This window comes from Copadichromis virginalis, linkage group LG16 (assembly GCF_057382275.1).
Source record: "Copadichromis virginalis isolate Kocher_CV1m ecotype Utaka linkage group LG16, C_Virginalis_male_GT1.1, whole genome shotgun sequence".
Lineage (NCBI taxonomy): Eukaryota > Metazoa > Chordata > Actinopteri > Cichliformes > Cichlidae > Copadichromis > Copadichromis virginalis.
The window spans coordinates 39,944,876-39,968,021 of NC_140633.1; the positions used below are offsets into that span (position 1 = coordinate 39,944,876).

General features: G+C 43.9%; 1 protein-coding gene across 1 annotated transcript in view; it reads left to right on the forward strand.

Annotated features, from left to right (window-relative positions):
* lrp1bb (low density lipoprotein receptor-related protein 1Bb) overlaps nt 1-23,146 on the forward strand; it is a 201,462-nt gene that overhangs the window by 119,523 nt on the left and 58,793 nt on the right. The window contains exons 36-47 of the mRNA XM_085435115.1: nt 407-541; nt 814-943; nt 1,733-1,859; nt 1,989-2,140; nt 2,827-2,951; nt 3,160-3,531; nt 8,257-8,446; nt 11,831-12,035; nt 18,103-18,295; nt 21,515-21,640; nt 22,410-22,538; nt 22,641-22,760. Coding sequence (XP_085291241.1) covers nt 407-541; nt 814-943; nt 1,733-1,859; nt 1,989-2,140; nt 2,827-2,951; nt 3,160-3,531; nt 8,257-8,446; nt 11,831-12,035; nt 18,103-18,295; nt 21,515-21,640; nt 22,410-22,538; nt 22,641-22,760 — 2,004 coding nt within the window. The remainder of the gene's footprint in view (nt 1-406; nt 542-813; nt 944-1,732; nt 1,860-1,988; nt 2,141-2,826; nt 2,952-3,159; nt 3,532-8,256; nt 8,447-11,830; nt 12,036-18,102; nt 18,296-21,514; nt 21,641-22,409; nt 22,539-22,640; nt 22,761-23,146) is intronic.

Consider the following 23,146-nt stretch of genomic DNA (forward strand, 5'->3'; position numbering starts at 1 on the left):
CCTGTGCAGCCTAACTGACAATCATGCAGAAAGATCCACTTGAAGACAAGGGTATAAAAAAGGCAAACCACGCTATTTTATTAGCTTATTTAACAGCGCCGTAAAATGATAACGGGCCCGTTACAGTTTTACCAACACCGTGTTTTGCATGGAGCCGTATTCTGCCCTGTAAAATTTTCCCAACATTTGCCTTTTCCATCCAGCAGCTGCATGTCAACAAGGACCTGTGCCTGAGTTGTTAGCGCTTCTGCTATCATGCTTTATTGTGCCACACAAAATCTGGTGAAATGGGCCATGATACAGTAAAATGTGCTTTCATGAGCTGCTTAGTTTGAGGGCACGGATACTGTTGTGGCAGCCGCTTTCATCACGTCTCCTATTATTAACCGTAGGGTGCATTTTGCAGGGAATGATACTGTGTACTGGACAGACATGGGACTGAACAGAATATCCCGAGCCAAACGTGACCAGACCTGGAGGGAGGACGTCATTACCACCGGCATCAGCCGTGTGGAAGGCATTGCTGTTGACTGGATCGCTGGTTAGTACCGTCACTGCTGGAGCCCTGGAGTCATTTCCACAGGCTGTCAAGTTTGTATCGATTGTTGAAAATTCACACTTTAGGTGCCACGCCTCTAGTTATAGCACCGAGTCGATGTCATTGTTGCGCTCTGAATTGCCAAAAGCCATTAGGCTTTGGTGACAAAGTGCAGGCAAAGAATTAGATTTAATGAACTGTGTCTTTAACTTCTGTGTCCTGGAGGATGAATTCTACTTTAATTACATGTATGAATATTGCTTCTTTCCAAACAGGCAACCTGTACTGGACAGACCACGGTTTCAATCTAATTGAAATCTCTCGCCTGAATGGTGCATATCGCTCAGTGGTCATATCAGAAGGACTCGATCAGCCCAGAGCCATCGCTGTACATCCACAGAAGGGGTAGGAAATGACTCTGTGCGTGTGTTTGTTTAGCCTACAATCAGTGCCGTCTCTATACTTTTAGAAACCACTTACTGTAAACAGCAGATATATTAAATACATTTGCTGCTAAAACTAGAAACCAAAGCAGGTCTTATTAAGCCAATTCTGGCTCATCGCATATTCGCTCAGTGGCCACTTTATCCAGTCAGCCTATTATGTGATACCACCATAGCTCACAGAACCCGTTAATATCAAATTCACAGAGCGAAAAAAATGGCTGACTTAGACTCTGGTGTGGCTGCTGTGTGCCAGACAGGCTTGTTTGGATCCGTCTAAAGCTTCAGATGTCCAAGGATGTTCACTTACAGCAGCACAGTAAAGCAGTCAGAGTCTCCAGTAAGCAGCACTTACTGACACGACGTTGCCAAGTGTGCTGACTTCTGCTGAGCCATGCAGATGGCAGGCTGTACCCGTCCTGCCTGCTGCCAGCATCCAGTGTGGCTCACGTTCATCCTCATAATACTGATCGCTCATTATTTTAATTATACAACCTATTTCAGAGATACTTGTCCACAATTTACCTCTTTTAAGAGAGTGGTGGAGAGTAAAGTGACATTTAGGGCAGCTTGCTTTGTCGAGCAGGAGGATAATTATATGAATACATAAGAACATGCATATGTTACAATGTATCCAAATGTGCTCTAAGCATTAATATGCAGCATCCTACAAAGCAAATGTTACCTAAACAAAGATAAAAATGTTTTCAAAATCTACAGTTCAAATAATAAATGAGGTGTATCTGGGCAGATATCTGTTCTGGACCGAGTGGGGTCAGAACCCCTGCATCGGCCGTTCCCGCCTGGATGGATCAGACCAGGTTACCCTGGTCAGCTCGGGCATCATGTGGCCCAATGGAATTTCCATAGACTATGAGGTACAGTCGCACACAGATAATACATCATGTAGAGTACCTGTCTCCTTGCTCACCTTACAGTCTTGTGCCTAACATTTAACCATACAAAGCGCTGCAGTTTGTGTTATGCATTTTAAAATTACCTTCCAGGAAAATACATTATATTGGTGCGACGCACGCACGGATAAGATCGAGAGGATCAACCTTGAGACCGGTGAGAGCCGGGAGATTGTACTGTCAATGGCCAACGTAGACCTGTTCTCCGTGGCCGTGTTTGGGCCTTACATCTACTGGTCTGACAGGTAATTTGTTATTTTCTCAAATGCAAACTCTTGCATTTGCCTGCAAAGCCTTTATAGTAACCTGGCAGCGCCCTTCCCCTCCTTTCAAGGCTTCCAAGGAGAAATATTACACAGCAGGCGCAATCCTGTTTTTTTTAATACTCCAGACAAGTATTAGTGTTTGTTTTAGGGTTTGACAAAGGTCTGAAATTAAAAACAAAATCAATCAAAATGTATTTCTATAGCACATTTAAAAAGACATCAAAGTGCTTCACACGAGTGCTGCAGGCGAATTCCAACAATAGACAAAGAAAAGAAGATACAGTAATGGTTACAGTAACAACTACAGTTATGTAACACAAATGCAGACCAGGTGGAAGTCCAAACTAATTAGCTTCAAAGGCTACATTGAACAGGTGAGTTTTAAAGAGTGATTTAAACGATTCATTGGATTCTGACATGCGGATATCAAGTGGAAGATTATTCCAGTTTGGGTGCGTCTGTGATGATGACAGCGAAATAAAACTGAATTTAGATGTAGATTCTGATTTTTATTGACAACATGTCCTCAGTGCTGAGTTTTGTTTTAGTGTTTTCAGCTGAAAGGATGTCCTGCAGCATGTCTGTGTAACTTCCCCATCCTTCACCCCGCCACGCTCACACAGAGAACCTTATTATTGTTCTTCTCCGACTCTCCTGACTTTCAGGGCCCACTCGAACGGTTCAATCCGACGAGGCTTGAAGACGGATCCAAGTGAGGCTGAGACCATGAGGAGCGGTCTAGGGGTTAATTTGAAAGATGTGACGGTCTTCACCAGAAGCAGAGAAAAAGGTGCGTTTTCAAACATTATAGCCGCACAGTTTCACTTCCTGTCTCGTATTATGCTCGCAGATTTTTATGCAATCGAATTGCAAATTTGTGGCTCCCAGACCGTAGATTGGATTTTCATCTGACTTGTATAGGCGGGCCAATTTAAACGTGATTGCTCACAGCAGAAACGGCTGCCAGTGACTAATCAAACACATGTTGTGCTTTGAAGGCACCAACCCCTGTGCCAGAAGTAACGGAGGCTGCCAGCAGCTGTGCTTCCACCTGGGCAGCGGTCGCCGGACCTGCTCCTGTGCACACGGGCGCTTGGCAGAGGATGGCTTTGCCTGCGAGCGCTATGAAGGTTATCTACTCTACTCTGAAAGGACTATCCTGAAAAGCATCCACCTTTCTGATGAAAATGACCTCAACTCACCCGTGCAGCCTTTTGAAAATCCCGCTTTTTTCAAGAATGTCATAACGCTGGCCTTTGACTACAGTCAGGAGACAGCTGGAGCCAACCGCATCTTTTTTAGCGATGTCCATTTTGGAAATATCCAGATGATTAACGACGACTGGACAGGAAGATCCATCATCGCAGAAAGTAAGTGGATTCCATATTGACAGCGTTTCTGTTATTTTAAGTCCTCTGTGGGAAGCTGCAGGTCCACCACAGACGTTGAAGAGTGTGGTTTTCTGCAGTGTGGGTTAGCCGTATTTGTCACACCGCGTCTTTGCTTGGTGTGTTTTCAGTCGGCAGTTTCATGTGCCTGACATCTGGAAGCTTGCACTTTATGCACAGAGCTGCATGTTTGTACGCTCTCTAATTTATCCGTCCTCACCTGTACCTGTTTTGGCTGTCTGCTGGGTTGCAAGCCATAAAAATGTAGTTTGACTGTAAAGTGGCACCGTGGCCGACGCTGCTCCGATGATCCGTCTGCTTGGAGGAAATAGTGCATCTTTCTCCTGTAGTTAGGAAGCAGGGTTGTTAAGAAATCAGTGTAGCACTGATGTACGTCAAGAGGGGCATTTCTTCTTCAATCGGTTTTTTTACTCTTTTACTCCTTTGAGAAGACCAAACCAGCCTGGTTTAACCCTTTAAGACCTACCATAGAACCAAGTCCGCCAGAGCTTATATTATATTTTTACCTGCTGTGGAGCCATTTTTTGGAGCATTTCAAGTTGCTATACATCAATACAACCATTATAGCCCAGATTTTAATAATATGTATTCATTAAGTCCATAGTAATTACATAAATTGCAAAAAAGTGCAATAAACTACAAAAAAATTGAAAATCGTTTTTGATTTTTTGACATATATTTGTAGTTAGAGAAATTTAAGAGTCTTATCCCTCAAAACTGTAAATACAAAAAAGTTGCACAAAATAGTTTCCCACCACAGGAAAATTATTTTGAGTGTCTTCATAGTTTTATTTTTGAAATACACCAATTTTTATACACTGCAGGAAAAACGAAAATAAATATTATACTGCAAATTTGCAAAAAAGCAGCATATGCATCAAAATAAACTATTTCCAGCAGTGCAATATGAGTCCTCAGCATCCCAGAAACGACACAGAAAGTCATAAAGTCAAAGATAACTTTTAAAAAGAGCAGTATAGGCCCTGAGGCCCTGATCGCAAAAAAGACTACATTTCCGCGAAAATGACGTCACTTCCGGTTTCGGGCAGGTAATGGCGGAAATGCAAAAGTTCGCGCTGACGTCTATTCCAACGTAGGAAGTGTTTTGAACAGCTGATCAGATCGGCAAAGCGTGTTTCTGGAATATTATGTTTTTGTTCCTGCAAGCGCTTTTTATGCAGTTTTTGCAAAGCTTTATGTGGAAGGAAACCGTGACCGAGGACAAGCTGATGGCATAAGATGTAAGTACAACTCCTCCGGTTTCATATGCAAAAAAATTTTTTGCGCTAGCTTACGTGGTTGCAGTGCTACTGGGATTTAAAAATAGTTACGCATAACAGAGCGTTCCCGCTCCGATCGGCTCTAAAGGGTTAAATGAACTATGTTCCAAGCTTTCTGCACACTGACTGAACATGGATCGATCTGGAGTCTGACTGGAGTCAGATGAGCAGCAGAAAGTCTCCGTTCTGCATAGCTCGCGTCCTCTGGCATTCAGTGGCGTTTAGTATTTAGTATTTATTTATTTATTGTCATTGTCAAGAACAATGAAATTGCGTTTGGGGCTTCCATACAACCCAAAAAAAAAGAAGAAAATAATAAATACCCCTTAAAACCCAAGTGTACATATTTAACCCAGTGTGACTCCAATGCAATAAGACAATCCTTAGCAATAATGTTCGTAGAAATTCAGACAAAGACCTGAGAAACATGACAGGGAGCAGAGCTCAGCACCTTCCCACCGCCCCCTCGCGCGGAGAGGCTGGCACAGTGTTACTGAGCCACTCTCACCCACCCCCGACCCATCTTTAGCGCTCCTGCTGAGGGAGCTTTCTGCTTATTTATTTATCTTCTAGAAATGAACAAGCGTTACCAAGAACCATCTGTCAGGATTTGTAAGTGTCCTTCACACCTTCAAACTTGTGAAATGCATAATGAAAGTGGTGATGATAATAATAATGCACGACAATACCACTGGAAACAAGCTCTTTTGATGCAGCCACAGTGCACAGAGAAATACCATCCTGTGGCCCTGCTGGTTCCTAATGAGTTTGTTTGTGTGTTGATTAAAAGCAGCACATCCACCTGCTCCATACTTCTTTTCATGGACCACGTTTAGGCAGCGGTGGATCTACTTCTGCAGTATCTTCTCTTTTATTCTAAAAGTTTCTGCCCGAATCCTGTCATTGAGGAAAGGTGAAGATGTTAATCATCTATATTTCCCTAATTAAACTCTGTGTCCCCCATTAATTAGTCCCTCGCCTGGCCAACAATTTGAGAGAAACTCCAAGCTGCCAGACGGCTTTTATTGCAAGCTATTAATTAGTGGTCGGCTGACTCAGGTAGAGTCTTAAGTATTCTGGAGTTTGGTTTATGGGTTTTTATATACTGGGGTGCAGCCAGATTAACTCATACTGGCCACATGTTTGCCATTCAGACAGTTAGAATTGGCTCTGACAGACAAAAGCGTGACAGGAAAAATCACGAGACAATCGTTTGACAACTGAATTACTTTAATGTTCACTTAATTAATGTTTGTATCTTAGCTGTTCTTGATGGAGCCCATCAGAGGTCTCGTACCTGCACTTCCACTGTTTGGGTTAGAATAATAATAATGGATTGCATTTATATACCACTATTTATTCACTCTCACACACTGGTGGAGGCAGCTACAGTTGTAGCCACAGCTGCCCTGGGGCAGACTGACAGAGGCGAGGCTGCCATATCGCGCCATCGGCCCCTCTGGCCAACACCAGTAGGCGGCAGGTGAGGTGTCTTGCCCAAGGACACAACGACCGAGACTGTCCGAGCTGGGGCTCGAACTGGCAACCTTCCGATTACAAGACGAACTCCCAACTCGGTCGCTCCTAATGCTCCTGTCACCATTGGTCCCACGTTGGACTTTGCACATCTGCTCCAGCTGTTCCTTCAGCCCCTGGTACTCCTTTATTTTCTCTCTGATGTTGCTGGGATTTGCACGTCTATATTAACTACAGTCTTCTGCTCCTTGTCAGCTGCCACTATGCCTGGTTGGCTGACAATGAGCTGCTTATCTGTCTGAAACTTGAAGCCCCCCCGGGACTTTGGACTGTTGTTCTCGACCACCTTTGGTGGCGTCTCCTATCGGGACTTGGGAACATCAGAGACACATAGTCCATATGTGGCACAGATGTTTCTGTACAGCAGCGCTCCCCCCCCCCCCCCCCCCCCTTTATGTGCCACGGACCGGTTTAATGTCAGACAATAGTTTCACGGACCGGCCTTTAAGGTGTGGCGGATAAATACAACAAAATAAAATGATAGGACCGAGACACAAACTGTGGGATTTTGTAAATATAATAATAAACGTGAATTCACTGAGTAGTTGTGTAACTTTATTAGCAGCGTCCTCCAGAAATGCACCAACAACATTGAGACTAACATCCTCCTCTCGGGTCGCTATGGTAACGCAGAAATATTTCTTTCAAAATAAGACGAACAACTACATCACAGGAAACCGAGTTAACGATAAAAACCCTGAAAACCATAAACTTCACACCTGAGCCTCGACTCTCACAGCCCGGTACCAGACGAGTCATGGACCGGTACCAGGCCGTGGCCCGGGGGGTTGGGGACCGCTGGTGTGCACTATCCCAGCCTCTATGTGTACGCGGTCCCAGCTAGCCTTACTTCCTGCTGCTATGTGTTGGACAGTCTCCGGGGCACCTTTGCCTGATCTGAAGCCTGAGTCCTGACGGTTGGATCTTTAGAACAATAGCTGGTGTTTGGTATGTGTATGGGACTTACCAGGGAAACTGACCACTCTAGCATTAGTGCCTTGGATGTTGCACACCATAATATGGTCTGTGTCAAGTGTTGAGGATCCAGGATATACTGACGAGAAGTGGGCTCATGGACACATGGGTGGATATTTTCTGCTGGTGCTTTTGCTGTTGTTTGTTTTTAAAATCTTTCTCATCACTTTCATAACTTAGATCAACAATGCAGTTATTGTGACCTTACTTCTCCACAATAGTGATATTGAGAAACGCTGAAGGTCATATTCAGTCGATAAATCGAAGGGTAGAAAAAGAAAACTGCAGTGAGTAATCAAACATGAATATGACCAGATTCTCTGCTGAAAATCACGTCTCTCTGGAGGTTCCATCTCTGTCAGTCATATTCATGCAATAACAAGAGAGACTGCAAAGGTCTTTTCATATTCTGTGTTTTGGAAATTGGTTTGCCATGAAAACACATTCGGTTCCTGAGTGACTTTAGCATCAACAAATAGCTGTCTGTCCAGTGTAGTGAGGCATGAAGTTATTTCCCTGTCAATCAGAAAAGAAACACGATCCCAATTCTAACACAATTGGAGCCTGCCATCTGTTACAAGCAAAGTCAGTACTTTCACACATTTATACACAACAGACAACTCTGAGGTTTGGAGCCCGAGATGACAGCGGCATATAGCTGGAATCTGCATTTACAGATAAATAAATGAACAATAAACGTAATGAATGCCAGCTCCAAAGTGATTATTTCTTTCGTTTTACTCTATGTGATGTTTTAGATGGGCGCTCTTGCTCTACTACGATTATTTTTCCCATGTGACTCAGTTATTCGCTAGAATAAAAAGGCAGACTCGTAACGCCGACTCTCATTCAGGTCACTTTGTTGCTCCGTGGTCTGATGTTTCTCTTGTTTCAGATGTGGGTTCAGTGGAAGGTCTGGCTTACCACAAAGGTTGGGACACTCTGTACTGGACCAGCTCCACTACATCCACCATCACCAGACAAACTGTGGACCAGAGTCAAGCCGGCGCCATCAGTAGGCAAGCTGTGGTGACGCTTTCAGAGGAGGACCACCCACACGCCCTGGCCCTGGATGAGTGTCAAAGGTCAGTCGTCATTCCCATAATGCACTTTTCACCATTGGCTCATGCATCTGTTACTTACATGTGGGACTTTAGCTCAGAATATTATCTGCTTGGTATTTGAGGTGCTCCAAGTTTGATCACCACAAAGGTGATTGTTCTCAAGGACAGTTTTGCTCTTGTCATGCCACGCGCTGCATTCCAGTCACATTATCACGCTCCCAGTTCTATTTCATGGTTCAAGAGCGTATATAACAACATAAACCAGTCATGAGTATTTAATGGGGGTGAGCGGTTCTAGTTTAATTATTGCAGTGCAGCACCTCAACCATCTAGTTATGCGTTACACATAACCTCTTACTTATGTTACGTGTTATGTGTAATACTGTGAGCTGTGACTCAGGCAGTGAGCACTGGCTGTGCTCGGCCTGCGCTCTGTTTCAACATCACTCATCTTTACAGGTGGTTGTAAAGGCCTGATGTTGAATTAGGAGCAGTGGGCAGCTGTTTCTGCAGAGTTTTGCCCTTTTGTGCAATAAACTCACTGCTCAGAAGTACATGCCCCTTCCTGTTGGCTTCCTGTTTGCTTCCTGTTGACTTCCTGTTTGCTTCCTTTTCGCTTCCTGTTTGCTTCCTGTTTGCTTCCTGTTGGCCTCCTCTTGGCTTCCTGTTTGCTTCCTGTTGGCTTCCTGTTTACTTCCTTTTCGTTTCCTGTTGGCTTCACGTTTGCTTCCTGTTGGCTTCTTGTTTACTTCCTTTTCGTTTCCTGTTGGCTTCCTGTTTGCTTCCTGTTGGCTTCCTGTTTACTTCCTTTTCGTTTCCTGTTTGCCTCCTGTTTGCTTCCTGTTGGCTTCCTGTTGGCTTCCTGTTGGCTTCCTGTTTGCTGCAGTGTTTTAGATCAGCGAACAAATTGTAATATTAGACAAAAATAACAGTAAATACAAAATGGAGTTTTTACATAATGGTTTAAAAAATATGATTTTCTATTGATAAATAATTTCATTGATTAATTTAAAAAAGCTGATTAAACCTGCCTATGTGAAAAAGTAATGACCCAATAAACATTATAACTGGTTGTTTCGCTCTTGGCAGCTAGATGTCATTTCTGCTCTTTGTTATCATTGAACCCTGAACTCTGAGGCCTGCAGGTCTCTGTTCTGGGTTCTTCTGTGACCTCCTGGATGAGTCGTTGATGGACTCTTGGAGTCATTTTGGTAGGCCGGCTGCTCCCGGGAAGCTTCAGCATTGTTCCAGGTTCTCTCCATGTGTGGATAAAGACTCTCACTGTGGCTCAGTGGAGACACAAAGCCTCTGTAACCTTGTCCAGACTGATAGATACCAGCGACTTGTTTCTCAGCAGATTACGACATAATGTGTTGATGATCTGAAACAAGTGTGTGAGTGTGACAAATACGAAAAACAAACAAAGGAAACGAAGACATCAGGAAGGGGGGATACTTTTCCACATCACAGTACACCTGAACCTTTTTCCACGTCCACGAGCTGAAGTCAGCTGATTACTGTTCAAGGAAAAGAATTATTGATGATTTTCTTCAATCCATCGATCATCATAATTGAAGAGCCTTTGTAATGCAAGTCATGACAGAATCGTAACTGTTATGTGGTTAGTGAGTTAGTACAGTCATGCATTGCTCCATCATGCCAGCGCTGCCTGTTACACATTTTCATTAGAAGTACAGCTGACAACTATAATGCATCGCGCTCAGGTTTCTCCAGAAAGTCTGTAAATAAATTACACTTGATTCAGAAGGCTGTTGCCAGTTTTAACTAGATCATATTACTGCTGTTTTAAAATCCATATACTGCCATCCTATTAGTTGTAGGACACATTTTATGACCCCCGTTCTTGTCTATAAATCTATGCATGGAGGTGACTCTTGACATGGTGCCAAGATGTGCCGAAAACAGAGTCTGAAATCCACAGAGTGCGCCTGCTGCTGCTCGCCATGAAGACCTGCGGTCACACAAACGGTCGCTTCCTGGATCTTTGCACTACAACACTGATGTGCTGCCTCTGCTCTGCTGTGGTACTACTGTGGTACTGCTGTGGTACTGCTCTGGTACTGCTGTGGTACTACTGTGGTACTGCTGTGGTACTACTGTGGTACCACAGTAGTACTACTGTGGTACTACTGTAGTACTACTGTGGTACTGCTGTGGTACTACTGTGGTACTGCTGTGGTACTACTGTGGTACCACAGTAGTACTACAGTAGTACTACTGTAGTACTACTTGACGCTGCTGTAGTTGTCGGTGCTCCTCTTGTTTTCCCTCCTGATGGTGAAACTCTCTGAATGCTGGTGTTTCTGCAGCAGCAGATCTTCCGGATCGTTCCGTCGAGCAGGGTTAGCCTTCAGTTGTTTTGTGCATAGTGCAGCAGCACTGAAATCTCATCTATTTAACTCTTAGCTTTTGAAAAGATTCAGGTGCATCTTCTGTTTCCAAAAAGTAACGTGTGATTATTCCTCCTCTGTTGTAAGTTGTGTTTAAAACCTGTATTTCATGCATATAAAAGCTGCACAGCTGCACAGAGTGAGCACAGCTCTCTCTCCTTTATACTAACTAAATTAATTTCTTGACCTCAGACTATCCTTGGTTGGCAGTTTGGCACCGTATCCATCCCACTCTAGAATCACTGTCTGATAATTAGAATTCAAACACTGATGATTAATTAGTAGCCCCTGGTTGTGACTTCTGACCTGAATCTTTATTATCGCACTGGAGAGGACTTCCATGACTTCATTACAGCGAGAAGAGAGAAGCCAGACTTTGCAAACCGCGTTCTCCTATTTGAAAGCATTTTATCTGGTTGTGACTTTGCTGCATGGCTCATACAGCTAATCCTATAAAGACCAATATGTAATTTATTTTGATTTACTTCCCTGTAAATAACTGTTAATTATCACAGAGCATGAATAAATGACCTTTATCTTAGAATTTCTGATGCTAATCCAGTTTATCTAATTGAAACAGAGCTGCGCTCTTCAGGGCAAAAAGGAGAAGCTGATGAGGATTTGGCAGCTGTGGAGTGATGCTGATCATTGACTGACACGACTGCATAAACCTCCAGCTATTTACTAAAGAGGGTTTGTCCTGTACACGTGTCTGTGCACGGCATCAGATCCTCTGCAGCACAGTCTTCTACACCACCTTCTATAAAAAGCTGTTATTTCTAAGCCCGTCTGAAGCTTCAGGTGACACATTTGTTTTGCGTTCTTGCTGAGGTGGTGTGAATTTTTAAATGAGTGTGAGAGGTAGTGGATCTTTTGGAGAGGGAGGAAGTCCCTGATGAAATTACTCCACTGTTTTTAATTGTGGAAGAGAACACTGAGGTTTGCTTGCTGATGTTAAAAAGCTTCGTTTGGTTTTGTGTTTCATATCTTTCAGCCTGATGTTTTGGACCAACTGGAATGAGCAGAGGCCAAGCATCATGAGATCCACCTTAACTGGCAAAAACATAAGGATCGTCATCAGCTCTGACATCTTAACGCCCAATGGACTGACCATTGACCACAAAGCAGAGAAGCTCTACTTCTCAGATGGCACCCTTGGCAAGATTGAACGATGCGACTATGATGGATCCAGCAGATACGTGAGTACGATCCCACTGAGCAACAAACTCAAATGGTCAGGGCTAGGGATGGGCACCGGTATCCGATCTGTCATAAACGGTAGTAACCAGACTGAAAAGCAGCGCACATTTCGGTGCTTTTTTTTTCCTGAGCTGTGATACACTTTGGATTCTAGCCAATCATTTTACGTTTCCGAGGATAGTAGGCGGGGCCAGGTACGTACATTCTGTTAGAGCAGAGCTACAGATTAAAAATGCCCAAGGTGAAGCGGTCAAAGTCTGGCTGTACTTCACAGCAAAAGATGCAAACTCAGCAGCAACAAGTGCTTTAAGCTGATACTGTGATACTGTCAAAGGAGGTAACACCAAGAATCTGATGAAACACCTGGCGACGCATAGCGTTTTTTTAAAAGCCGAGAAATGCACCGTATTTGATAGCTTGCTGCGAGACCTCACACAGAGCACATCTACTGCGGGTGTGGTGCCTGTTATCGGACCCGGAGTTAGAACATCCCCCAAAAACCCGAAGAGGAGAGTCCTGGCCCCTAGCCCTGCCAGTGTAGCAGAAATGATGAGGATGATGATGCAGCAGCAGCCGTTCTTCTCTGCGTGAGTAGCTAATTTACGTTGAGTAGGCTAACCACGTTATTACATTAATGCATGTAAGGTGAACTAGCAAACATCATCATAGCTACATGCGGCTGTCTTCTTGTTTGATGGCAGATACTCCCTTCACCCTGGCCAAAAAGGCTAAAATGACCAAAGAAAAAGTGGGAAACAGCTGAACATGAGAGAAACTTTTTGGACAAAGTTTGTGTTTTTTCCATTGTTTAAGCACTGCTTCCAGCCAAGAGTGATACCATATATGCCCCATAGCTGCAGAAAAGGCTAACATTGTTATCTTTTTACAAAAAAACAGCTGAATATGAGAGGTTTTTGGACAAAGTGTGTGTTCTCCATTCTTTAAGCACCGGTTTGAGCACCGTTTAAGCACCGGCACCGTTTCAAAAGTACCGGTTTGGCACCGGTATCGGATAAAACCTAAACGATACCCATCCCTAGTACAGAGTTCATCCAGGCCTCCAACACGAAGCAGAAAAGTATCAACAAACGCTTTTGGAAAACATTCAGAGTCGCGAGAAACTCCGTCCAGAAAGCAACAAAGCAAAGCTGATAACAGAGAAACAGAGAAAACTGCTGAATCACACCACCTCCTCCCACCACAACTCTTCATATTCATGAAGCAGATGTGAGGAAGCAGTTTAAGAACCTGAATGCTCGAAAAGCTCCCGGCCCAGACGGTGTGTCTCCTGCCACCCTCAGACACTGTGCAAACGAGCTGGCCCCAGTGTTTTCTGGCATTTTCAACTCCTCACTGCAGGCATGTCATGTGCCTGCCTGCTTCAAGTCCTCTACCATAATCCCTGTCCCCAAGAAACCTAGGATCACTGGACTAAATGACTACAGACCCGTGGCTCTGACATCTGTGGTCATGAAGTCATTTGAGCGCCTAGTTCTCTCCCATCTCAAGACCTTCACGGCCCCCCTCCTGGACCCCCTGCAGTTTGCATATAGAGCCAACAGGTCTGTAGACGACGCCATCAACATGGCCCTACACTTCATCCTGCAGCATCTGGACTCCCCAGGAACCTACGCCAGGATCCTGTTTGTGGACTTCAGCTCTGCCTTCAACACCATCCTTCCAGACCATCTCCGAGGCAAGCTTTCCCAGATGAATGTGCCTGATCCCATCTGCCGGTGGATCACTGACTTCCTGACGGACAGGAAGCAGCATGTGAGGCTGGGAAAGAATGTCTCGGACTCTCGGACCATCAGCACCGGCTCCCCTCAGGGCTGTGTTCTTTCTCCCCTGCTCTTCTCCCTGTACACCAACTGCTGCCCCTCCACCCATCCAGTCTGTCAAGCTAATCAAGTTTGCAGATGACACCACCGTTATTGGACTCATCTCTGACGGGGACGAGTCTGCCTACAGGAGGGAGGTTGAACGTCTGGTGTCTTGGTGCAGCCACAGCAACCTGGTGCTGAATGCCCAGAAGACAGTGGAGATTATTGTGGACTTCAGGAAGCACACAGCCCCACTCCCCCCCATCATCCTGACTGACACCCCCATCACCTCTGTGGACTCATTCCGCTTCCTGGGTACCACCATCACCCAGGACCTGAAGTGGGAGCCCACCATCACCTCCGTCATCAAGAAAGCCCAGCAGAGGATGTACTTCCTGAGGCAGCTGAAGAAATTCAACCTGCCAACACGGACGATGATGCAGTTCTACACTGCAATCATCGAGTCCATCCTCACCTCCTCCATCACCGTGTGGTACGCTGGAGCCTCTATCAGGGACAAACAGAGACTGCAGCGTGTTGTGCGCTCTGCTGAGAAGGTGATTGGCTGCAGACTCCCATCTTTGCAGGACCTGTACACCTCCAGGACACTGCGGCGTGCAGCCCGGATCTCAGCTGACCCTTCTCACCCTGGACACAGTCTGTTTGACCTGCTCCCCTCAGGCAGGAGGCTCCGGTCCATTCGCACCAGAACCTCTCGCCATAAGAACAGTTTCTTCCCCTCTGCTGTTGGACACATGAACAATAACCATATGACTGTTCCCACCACTAACACATGACCCTACGCTGTGTCACTGCACCATTCCATGTTTGGCACTGATCACCACCTGCACTCATGTATATATCTTTCTACGTATCACTCATAATTCTTATTCTCATGTATATATCCCATGTATATCTCATGCACATGTCTTTCTACGTAGCACTTTTAATTCTTATTCTCATGTATATATCTCATGTATATCTCATGCACATATCTTTCTACGTAGCACTTTTAATTCTTATTCCTACTTTTATTTTTTTCATGTCTATTTAAGTGCTATTTATGACACTATGTTTGCACTGAAGCACCGCAGCAATTTCCTAATGTTGTAAACCTGCTCAACATTTGGCAATAAACCCCTTTCTGATTCTCTGATTCTAATAATACGGGCAGCAGAGTTCTGGACACGTTGGAGCTTATTGATAGATTTTTGTGTGAGGCCAAATAATAATGAGTTGCAGTAGTCAATTCTAGAGATAACAAGATTATGGATGAGAATGGCAGTGGCGTGAGGTGTGAGGAAGGGGCGGAGGCGATTAATGTTACGGAGTTGGAAATATGCTGCACGTGTAATATTATTGATATGCGAGTTAAAGGATAATGTGCTATCGAGAATGACACCCAAGCTTTTCACAGAGGGAGAGATAGGGACCAGCGAGTTATTGATGGTGAGAGAGAAATTGTTAATTCTGGATAGCAGTCGTTTGGTGCCAACCAGAAGAAGAATATTATTATTACCATATTATTGAACTTTTACAGCCCTGTGCCCCTAGTAGGTCTCTGAGGTCGAGTAGTCAGGGCCTACTTGTCACTCAGTATACGAGACTGAAAACTAGGGGTGATAGAGCTTTTGCTACTGTGGCCGCCAGACTGTGGACTCTCTTCCTCAGAACTTACGATCCGCTGATTCATTGATTACTTTTAAAAAACAGCTAAAAACACATCTTTTTAAAATTGCTTTTTGCTAACTTTGTTTGTATCTTGTTTTTTTTTTTTTTTTTTTTTATAATCTGTTATATCTTGTAAAGCACTTTGTGATTTCTATCTAGAAATGTGCTATATAAATAAAATTTTACTTACTTACTTACTTACACTGGCAAAGCAGCCAAAATCCATCCTTGTGCACAAATCGAGCTTTTCGTAGTGTCTAATTATTCGTCTGTTTATACTGCAAATCAACAGGAACTCTGGATACTGACGCAGTGAAAGCAGCACACAGACGAATGAAAACTATAGTTGAGTTAATCCTTTCGTTCATTTCACCCTGAGGACCGTCCACTCCTGTCGGTCACCTCACATTTTCTCCATCCACAGCTGTTACCTGGGTCAGTGACCATGTGCTCCATCTTCTTCTTTAAAAGTCTGAGAGGTTTCATATCTGAAATTACAGCACAGGTCACACTCAGCTTTGCATGCATCCAGAAACAGAAGGCTGATGGTGAGAACACTTATTCATGTGTGGATCATACATACAGTCACATTTATGAAACACGCTACCTGCCTGCCTCCAAAACCTGATTTTTACAAGCAAAATACTGACATTTAAAGATATAAAGGACAACAGCAGTTCTCTGTTCAGTTTGTGTCTTTTGCCACTTCAGTGATGTTGAACTGATAATGTGTGATATCACAAATAAACTGTTTTTGTAAGAAAAAGCACGATCACCTCCATATTCGAAATCATTTGTAATTTTAATGCGTAAACATCAGAGGAACAAAAACTGCCCGTGCATGGTGATGGTTAGAGCCCCTGTGCTTAAAGGGAGTGAAAGAATCAATGTTATTGGCTGCGATTATCGCCGTCTCTAATACCCCCGTAGTGTTTGTCCGATCCCAAGAGTGACCACAGACACAGCTGTGCTTCAAATATTCCACCTGGAAGTTTGTGTGAGGAAGGATTCATGGACGGAAAGTTCTGAAATGAAGCTCTCAGATTCCAGCCGAACTTTTATCTTTCTTTGTCACTCGTCTCCGATGGCGCCGATAAAGTTGTTCTTAGCCAGAGTAAATAAAAGTCTGTGAAAAGAGTTCACGTTGTGTCCATAAAAATTTGATGCATATAATAGAAGCTGGAGAGAACCAGCCTGTCCGAGGTGTGCAGAGCGTTACAGTAAGGCTGTGGGTTTAAGGTTCGCCTTAATATGACCTCTGCTGCTCAGCACTTTAGCCCATCTCAATTAGTCACCCATATGTTTGATGAGCCAGGTCACCAGGCTGAGGAAGTCTTCACCTGTGGGACCCCACCTGCCCCTGCTGCAGTGTGCTCCTGCTAATGAAGGCTTTGCAGTGATACTGCTCGGGGAGCAGGTACTCCATTCCAATTAAAAAGTGTAAATTTAACAAAGATAGCTGACTGTCGACTTCAGCGCTTATCCAGACTGTTGTTATGGAAGAGAAAGCATGAAGACAGCACACATGAAGCCGACGATTTTAAAGGAAAACAAAAGATAGATTTTTTGCACCAGTGTTTAAATCAACAGCAGAACAAATCTGTGTGGATTCACAGAATTAAAACAGCACAGGTCCCAGAACTAGTGTGAAACACTCTGCAAAGCGCCAGTTTGATTGTGACTCACATGCATGCAAACTTTGATGGCAGCAGAGTATCCTTGAGGGTACGACTAGTTTTACGGCAGCAGTGCCATCACATGCTGGCAGAGCGGTTGGCGAGAACAAGATCAGTTGCAGAGCTTTGTGCTCTGTGCCATTTTGAGAGTGGGGACATTAACGGAGGCAATGCTTCACAAAGGGCAGCGGAGTACACGATGAGGGGGTATGTCAGCATGTTTAGCTGAAAAAGACCAAGATGCCCTTTTACCCCCGAGAGAGCGAACGTCCATGGAAGCAGTTTGTGTCGTTTTACTTCAGCAGCGTTCGTAGATCTGAGGCCTGTTAAAGTAATCAGCTGGGAGTTGGCTGACGTGACAATTAAAGCGTTATATTTGAATATATTTGAATGAAGAGAATCTGATAAGAAGCTATGAAATATTCTCATTTTCGGCACAAAACGAATGCGTTTCTGGCCGTAAAGCGAACGACTCCCAAATCTAATTTCCTGTCAATATGTTCTACCCGCCCCATCTGGCGGTTCCCCCTCTTCTCTCTGTCTCTCACTTACCTGATGGCCAGTTGTTGCTTCCGCACGCTGCGCTGCTTTAATCAACACCTGTCCTGTTAATCCCACTATGGCAGAGGGCTAATGTGATGTCACTTACAAACCTGTCCTGCTAAGAGCTGAGACTACAGAGCTGCTTCCCCACCACGACCACCCGCACCCCTCGGCCCTCCACGAGCCTGCAGAGTCCCCGAGGGTGTCGTCTGATGGATTCTTGCCTTTCTGCCAGTGGCGCTGTCATTTACTCCCCAACATCTGGGTTAAGCAGTCAAGTGGGCGGCAGGGGTGACGTCAAAGTGACGTCACCGATCTCCGATCTAACAGCCGTGTTTTCTTTACGTTTTTAGGTCATAATTAAATCAGGACCTGGAAACTTCTACGGGCTCGCCATCTATGCAGACTTCATCTACTGGTCAGACTGGGCCCGCAGGTCTGTGCTGCGATCAAACAAGTACACAGGCGGCGACACCAAAGTACTTAGAGCAGATATTCCCCACCAGCCAATGGGAATTATCACTGTGGCCAAGGATACCAACAACTGTGAGTGTTTGAACATCTGGGATACGGCGAATTTCATAGCCACTGTATGCAGAGTCGTTTCTGCAAATATTTGTGTGTTGTGTGTTTGCACGAGCCGTGGCGTGTTTTTGGCCGGATATTAGACACATTAATGTTGTTTTGGATCATTGACTGAAAGACGAGGCTGGTAAATGTAGTCAGAGCGCGTCTGTGTCTGTTCTCGATACAGTTTCTTCCCACACTGACGTTTGTTTCGCTTCAGTAACATTTAGACCAATCCTGATCAGTCTCAATGTTTGATCACATTACATCAATAATCAACAGTTACACATTTCACGTGTGTTCTACCCACATGTGTGTATATAGAAGATACCCAACAGAAAACATATATGTAAAAGTGAATCTTAATTTAATGCAGAAAACACCAGGGCTGATAAATGAAAGTGGTCTTATTTAGAGCAGCTAGAAACTTAAGCCTCAGAGGTAATTAATATAAAAAGTGACTTTTGTTATAAAGGGAGTCTCTTAAGTGTCATAAAAAGTTTAATTTCCAAGTAGGGCAGAGGGATGTGGGTGTGAGTGCGCCCCATTGGCTGGACTTGCAGATTTAGGTTGAAATTTAAGGAATTTAAAACTCACTTTATACTTTTTTGTCTTTACATTTATCATAACCATATATCCTCTTTATAAATAATTACATATTTAGCTAAGTTACACAACAGATGAGTGTTGTCAACTTTAAATATTGACGTACTCACAGTAGAGCTGGGCGATATGAGATTTTTTCATATCACGATATGTTTTTTTCATTTCAGGCGATAACGATATCTATCACGATATAAGCCAAATAACTATATTTGTAAGATTTAAATGTGCCGTTGCTCACAAGTAAAATGTGAAATAATCAGCAGCTTGTTTTTATTTAAATATTTATTTCCCATAATAAGTTCAACAGGGTAGATGTACTTAAGGAACATGAGACTTTTTCAGATAAATAAAGGCAAATATTGCAAACTACACAAAAGGCAGCCGCTAAAGCGTTTAAGTTTCAAAATAGAACAAACGAAACAGACTAAACTGTCAATTCCACTTAGAAACAAAATATTAATTCTAAAAATAAATCTTAGTTTGTTTTACAGAAGAACAGACAAAACTGACTAACTTTTGTCAATATCAAATAAACTGAGAACTAAAAGGAAATTCTCAATCTCTCCTTGTTGTATAGCTGAGCTTTTCAAACAGTTTTAACAGTTACTTTAGTCTGACAAAAGCCGAATGACGAATTAGCGCTTCCAGTCAGAGACTGAGGCTACGTCCACACGTACACGGGTATCTTTGAAAACGGAGATTTTCCGTTTTCGTTTTAAAAAATAATCCCGTCCACACATAAAGGCAGAAATGAAGGAAAACGCTGCTATGAACATGCCAAAGCAGCAGGTGGCGCTAGATTCCTAACCGTGCAGAAATGTTGGCCAATCAGAAGTCTAGAAGCCTCGGTGGGAAAAAGTAAACAAAGCTGGGGCATAGAAGCAGACCCGAGTCGTATGTGTGGAGGGACAGTAACTGTGTGTATATGTAAGCATTTAAACACTGCAGAGAGTAGAATTAACAGTATTGTAGAAATTCATTTCACCGAAACAATAACGTGGCGCACAGTGTGACGCATGCACCAGTTTATTGTATTTCCAGACTTGCTTTCGGCACAATTTACAGTGCACGCTACTCTGTTTTTTGTCAGACTTATAGCTGAAATACCTTCACACTACGGAACTTCTATGGCTCTTCCGTTCGACAATCTCTCCGACATTGGAACCATCATCTGTTTTCTCTTCGGTCACGCTCGGTTGATTTTTCTAGTCGGCACACTCATTTCCTCCATTACGTGCTGGCTCCATTACCCGCTGGCTGCTTCCCAAACAAACACACGTGCGGCTTGGCACTTGTGCTGTACGTAACAAGTCACGCGACGTGATGCTGCGGCTGTGATTGGTTCGGCTCTGCGCTACTTAATTTGGATTGGCTGACCTTTTTTTTTTTTTTTTTTTTTTTTTTTCCTTCTTGAGGACAAGAGCGGCGAGTTCTATCGCGATAGCTTAATTTCTCTATCGAGTCAAACGTTATATCGCGATACATATCGTTATCGTTCTATCGCCCAGCTCTAACTCACAGCAGGATGATGTCCAGTCACGCGCACACACTGTACTGACAGAAGTAACGGCTCGTCTGCCGTCACACGAGCTCGACACGCCATCCTTAATCCACACAGTTTAATATGATTTATTATGAACCTTTGCAGCTATAAGAGTTTTTCAGTTCTTCTGGGAAAGCTTTCCATAAGGTTTAGGAGTGTTTATGGGAATTCTTTAACAATTAAGAAGCACATTTGTGATCTCAGACCCTGATGTCGGACGAGAAGGCCACGTCTGACGTCCTGTCAGGTTGAGGTCAGGACTCTGTGCAGGCCAGTCTAAGCTGCTGTTGTTCCCAATCGCTTCCACTTAGTTATAATTACACTTAACTCTGGAATATTCAGTGCCAGGACCTCGGACTCACAAAGTAACATTTTCATTCTTGACTTATTTTGGACAAAATCCTGCGAACAACACGTTGTAATTCCTGCTGCATGCTACAGCATCAGGCAGGTTGTTCCTTTTTTAAGTATGTTTTAAGCTGTATGTGTATATATGCGAAAAAAATCTATAAATATTAGCAACCTAGCATCACTATGTGGTTGCTGCTCAACACAAGGATGTTATAATATGTCATGAATAATTAACTTTTTGTTTATATAAATTAGATACCAAATAATTGGCAAAAAGGTGCTTTCATCCCATTGCTAGGTAGTTGCCAAGCAACCAGATGATGTGTCATAATATGCAAAGTCATCCAAAGTTGAAGTTTTCTGATATAACATAGATGTTGTCATTAGATAAAACATGCATGCCTTTATAAGATGTTGTGGGTAATTCTGAAATGCTGCATAAATGCTGTCAGCCATATTGTTAGGCAGCTGCTAAGCAACATGATGATAACATCTGGTATAGATATTGATAGAGACCTTCAGACAGTACAGGGGAAAGAAGCTGCTCTGGAAGCCGTTTTGAAATAAGTCATGTTGTTGCTGATGTCAGTGCGAAGTCTGCTGAAGGTAAGCCACTCGACTTTAGGATTGTGTTTTAAAACAACATCACTGTGACTGCTTTAAAAGCCGGACTTGCTTCTGTTTGATTCTTATTGAAGGTCAGCTGTCCCCATGCAGACACATGAACGGAGGCTGCGGCGACCTTTGCCTGCTGACCCCGTACGGGAGGGTCAATTGCACTTGCCGTGGAGAGCGTGTGCTTTTAGACGACAACAGATGTGTGTGTAAGTCATCAGGATTACTTTGCCTACATTTACGAGCTCGGTGTAACCCGGCCTCTGCCCGTCTCTTTACATAAACTGACATTTTTGAACTCCGTCCTCGCTACATAACTACACACAATCAAACAGCTGTGCTTTTACAGCACGTGCAGAGGTTCAGCATGAGCTACTGCATGTTGCCGTGCACAATATTTGAGTATCAGAAAAGTCGAGAGGAGCAGGTTGTTTTCCACGTATAACGTCGAGTCACGAGGCAACATGGCAGCAGCGTTTGCGTCTAATGTGACATTGCTGCTTGAATATGAAATGCAGTGATGGTAGACCATATGGTGGGTGGAGCTGTTCAAACGAGGAAAGTTTGGCCAGCTTGAACGTGGCAAGTGACTCGGAGCTGGACGATCACTTGGATGTCATGGCAGACGATGGCAGGCTTCTTACCCACACTCCAGTCTGACTCATTAGGAGGAAGTTTGGCATTTTTGACTTGCAAAGCTGCAAGTAGCAGTTCAGAGGACGGCTGATCAAAGTCTGTGAAAGTTGCTGGAATTTTAATTCATGCCTGGAGAAAATCACGACAAATGTTGGCATTTCATGTTATGGCGCTGTACACCAAATCGACCATCAGTGCAGCATCATGATATTCTCCACAATTCGCAGCCGGCCGACTGAAAGTGTGTTATTGAACGCAGCGTTTTCATACTGACCGAATGTAAATGTCGCTCCATGCTGGAACACAGTTGTGCAATAATATTTCCACACTCTTCCTTTGCAGCAGAGAATTCCTCCTGCAACATCTACACTGAGTATGAGTGTGGGAATGGAGAATGCATCGACTTCCAGCTGACCTGTGATGGAATTGCCCACTGCAAAGATAAATCAGATGAGAAGATGCAGTACTGTGGTAAGAGCCTCAAAAAGCACGTTAGCTTGGTCTGGAGTTCTTATAAGAGCTAAATGTCACCATACTGGAGTTTAACACATACATGCAATTCTATTTGTTTAGACAACCGGAGCTGCCGGAAGGGTTTTCGGCCCTGCTACAACCAGCGGTGCGTGGCCACCAACCGCTTCTGCGACGGGATCGATGACTGCGGGGATAACTCCGACGAAGCATTGTGTAGCAGTAAGTTACAGCCCTGTGACCTGCTGGGCCATCCATCCTCCTATCCATCCGTGAAGGCAGAACCCAGTTACACTACTGCTTCTGTCAGTGTTTCACGCTGGACCCCATGCTGTGCTGAGCCTTTGCTCTCCAATGAGCCACGAGATCATAGCGAGTGCAAAAATTCAAAGAATCTTACCCCAAAAGTTGATTCTGGGAGCCTGTACGGTGTTTTCTTTATTCCAACAGAGCGCAGTGATTTTATTTAATGTGAGTATTTAGTTTAAAGGCAGAAACATACTGAGGTGTTTATATCAAGCTGCCTGAGCAGACAGTAGCAGCTTTATAACAGAGCTGAGTTTACCTGACTACATGTTGTACCTTCATCAGCGTTTTCTTTTCATGGG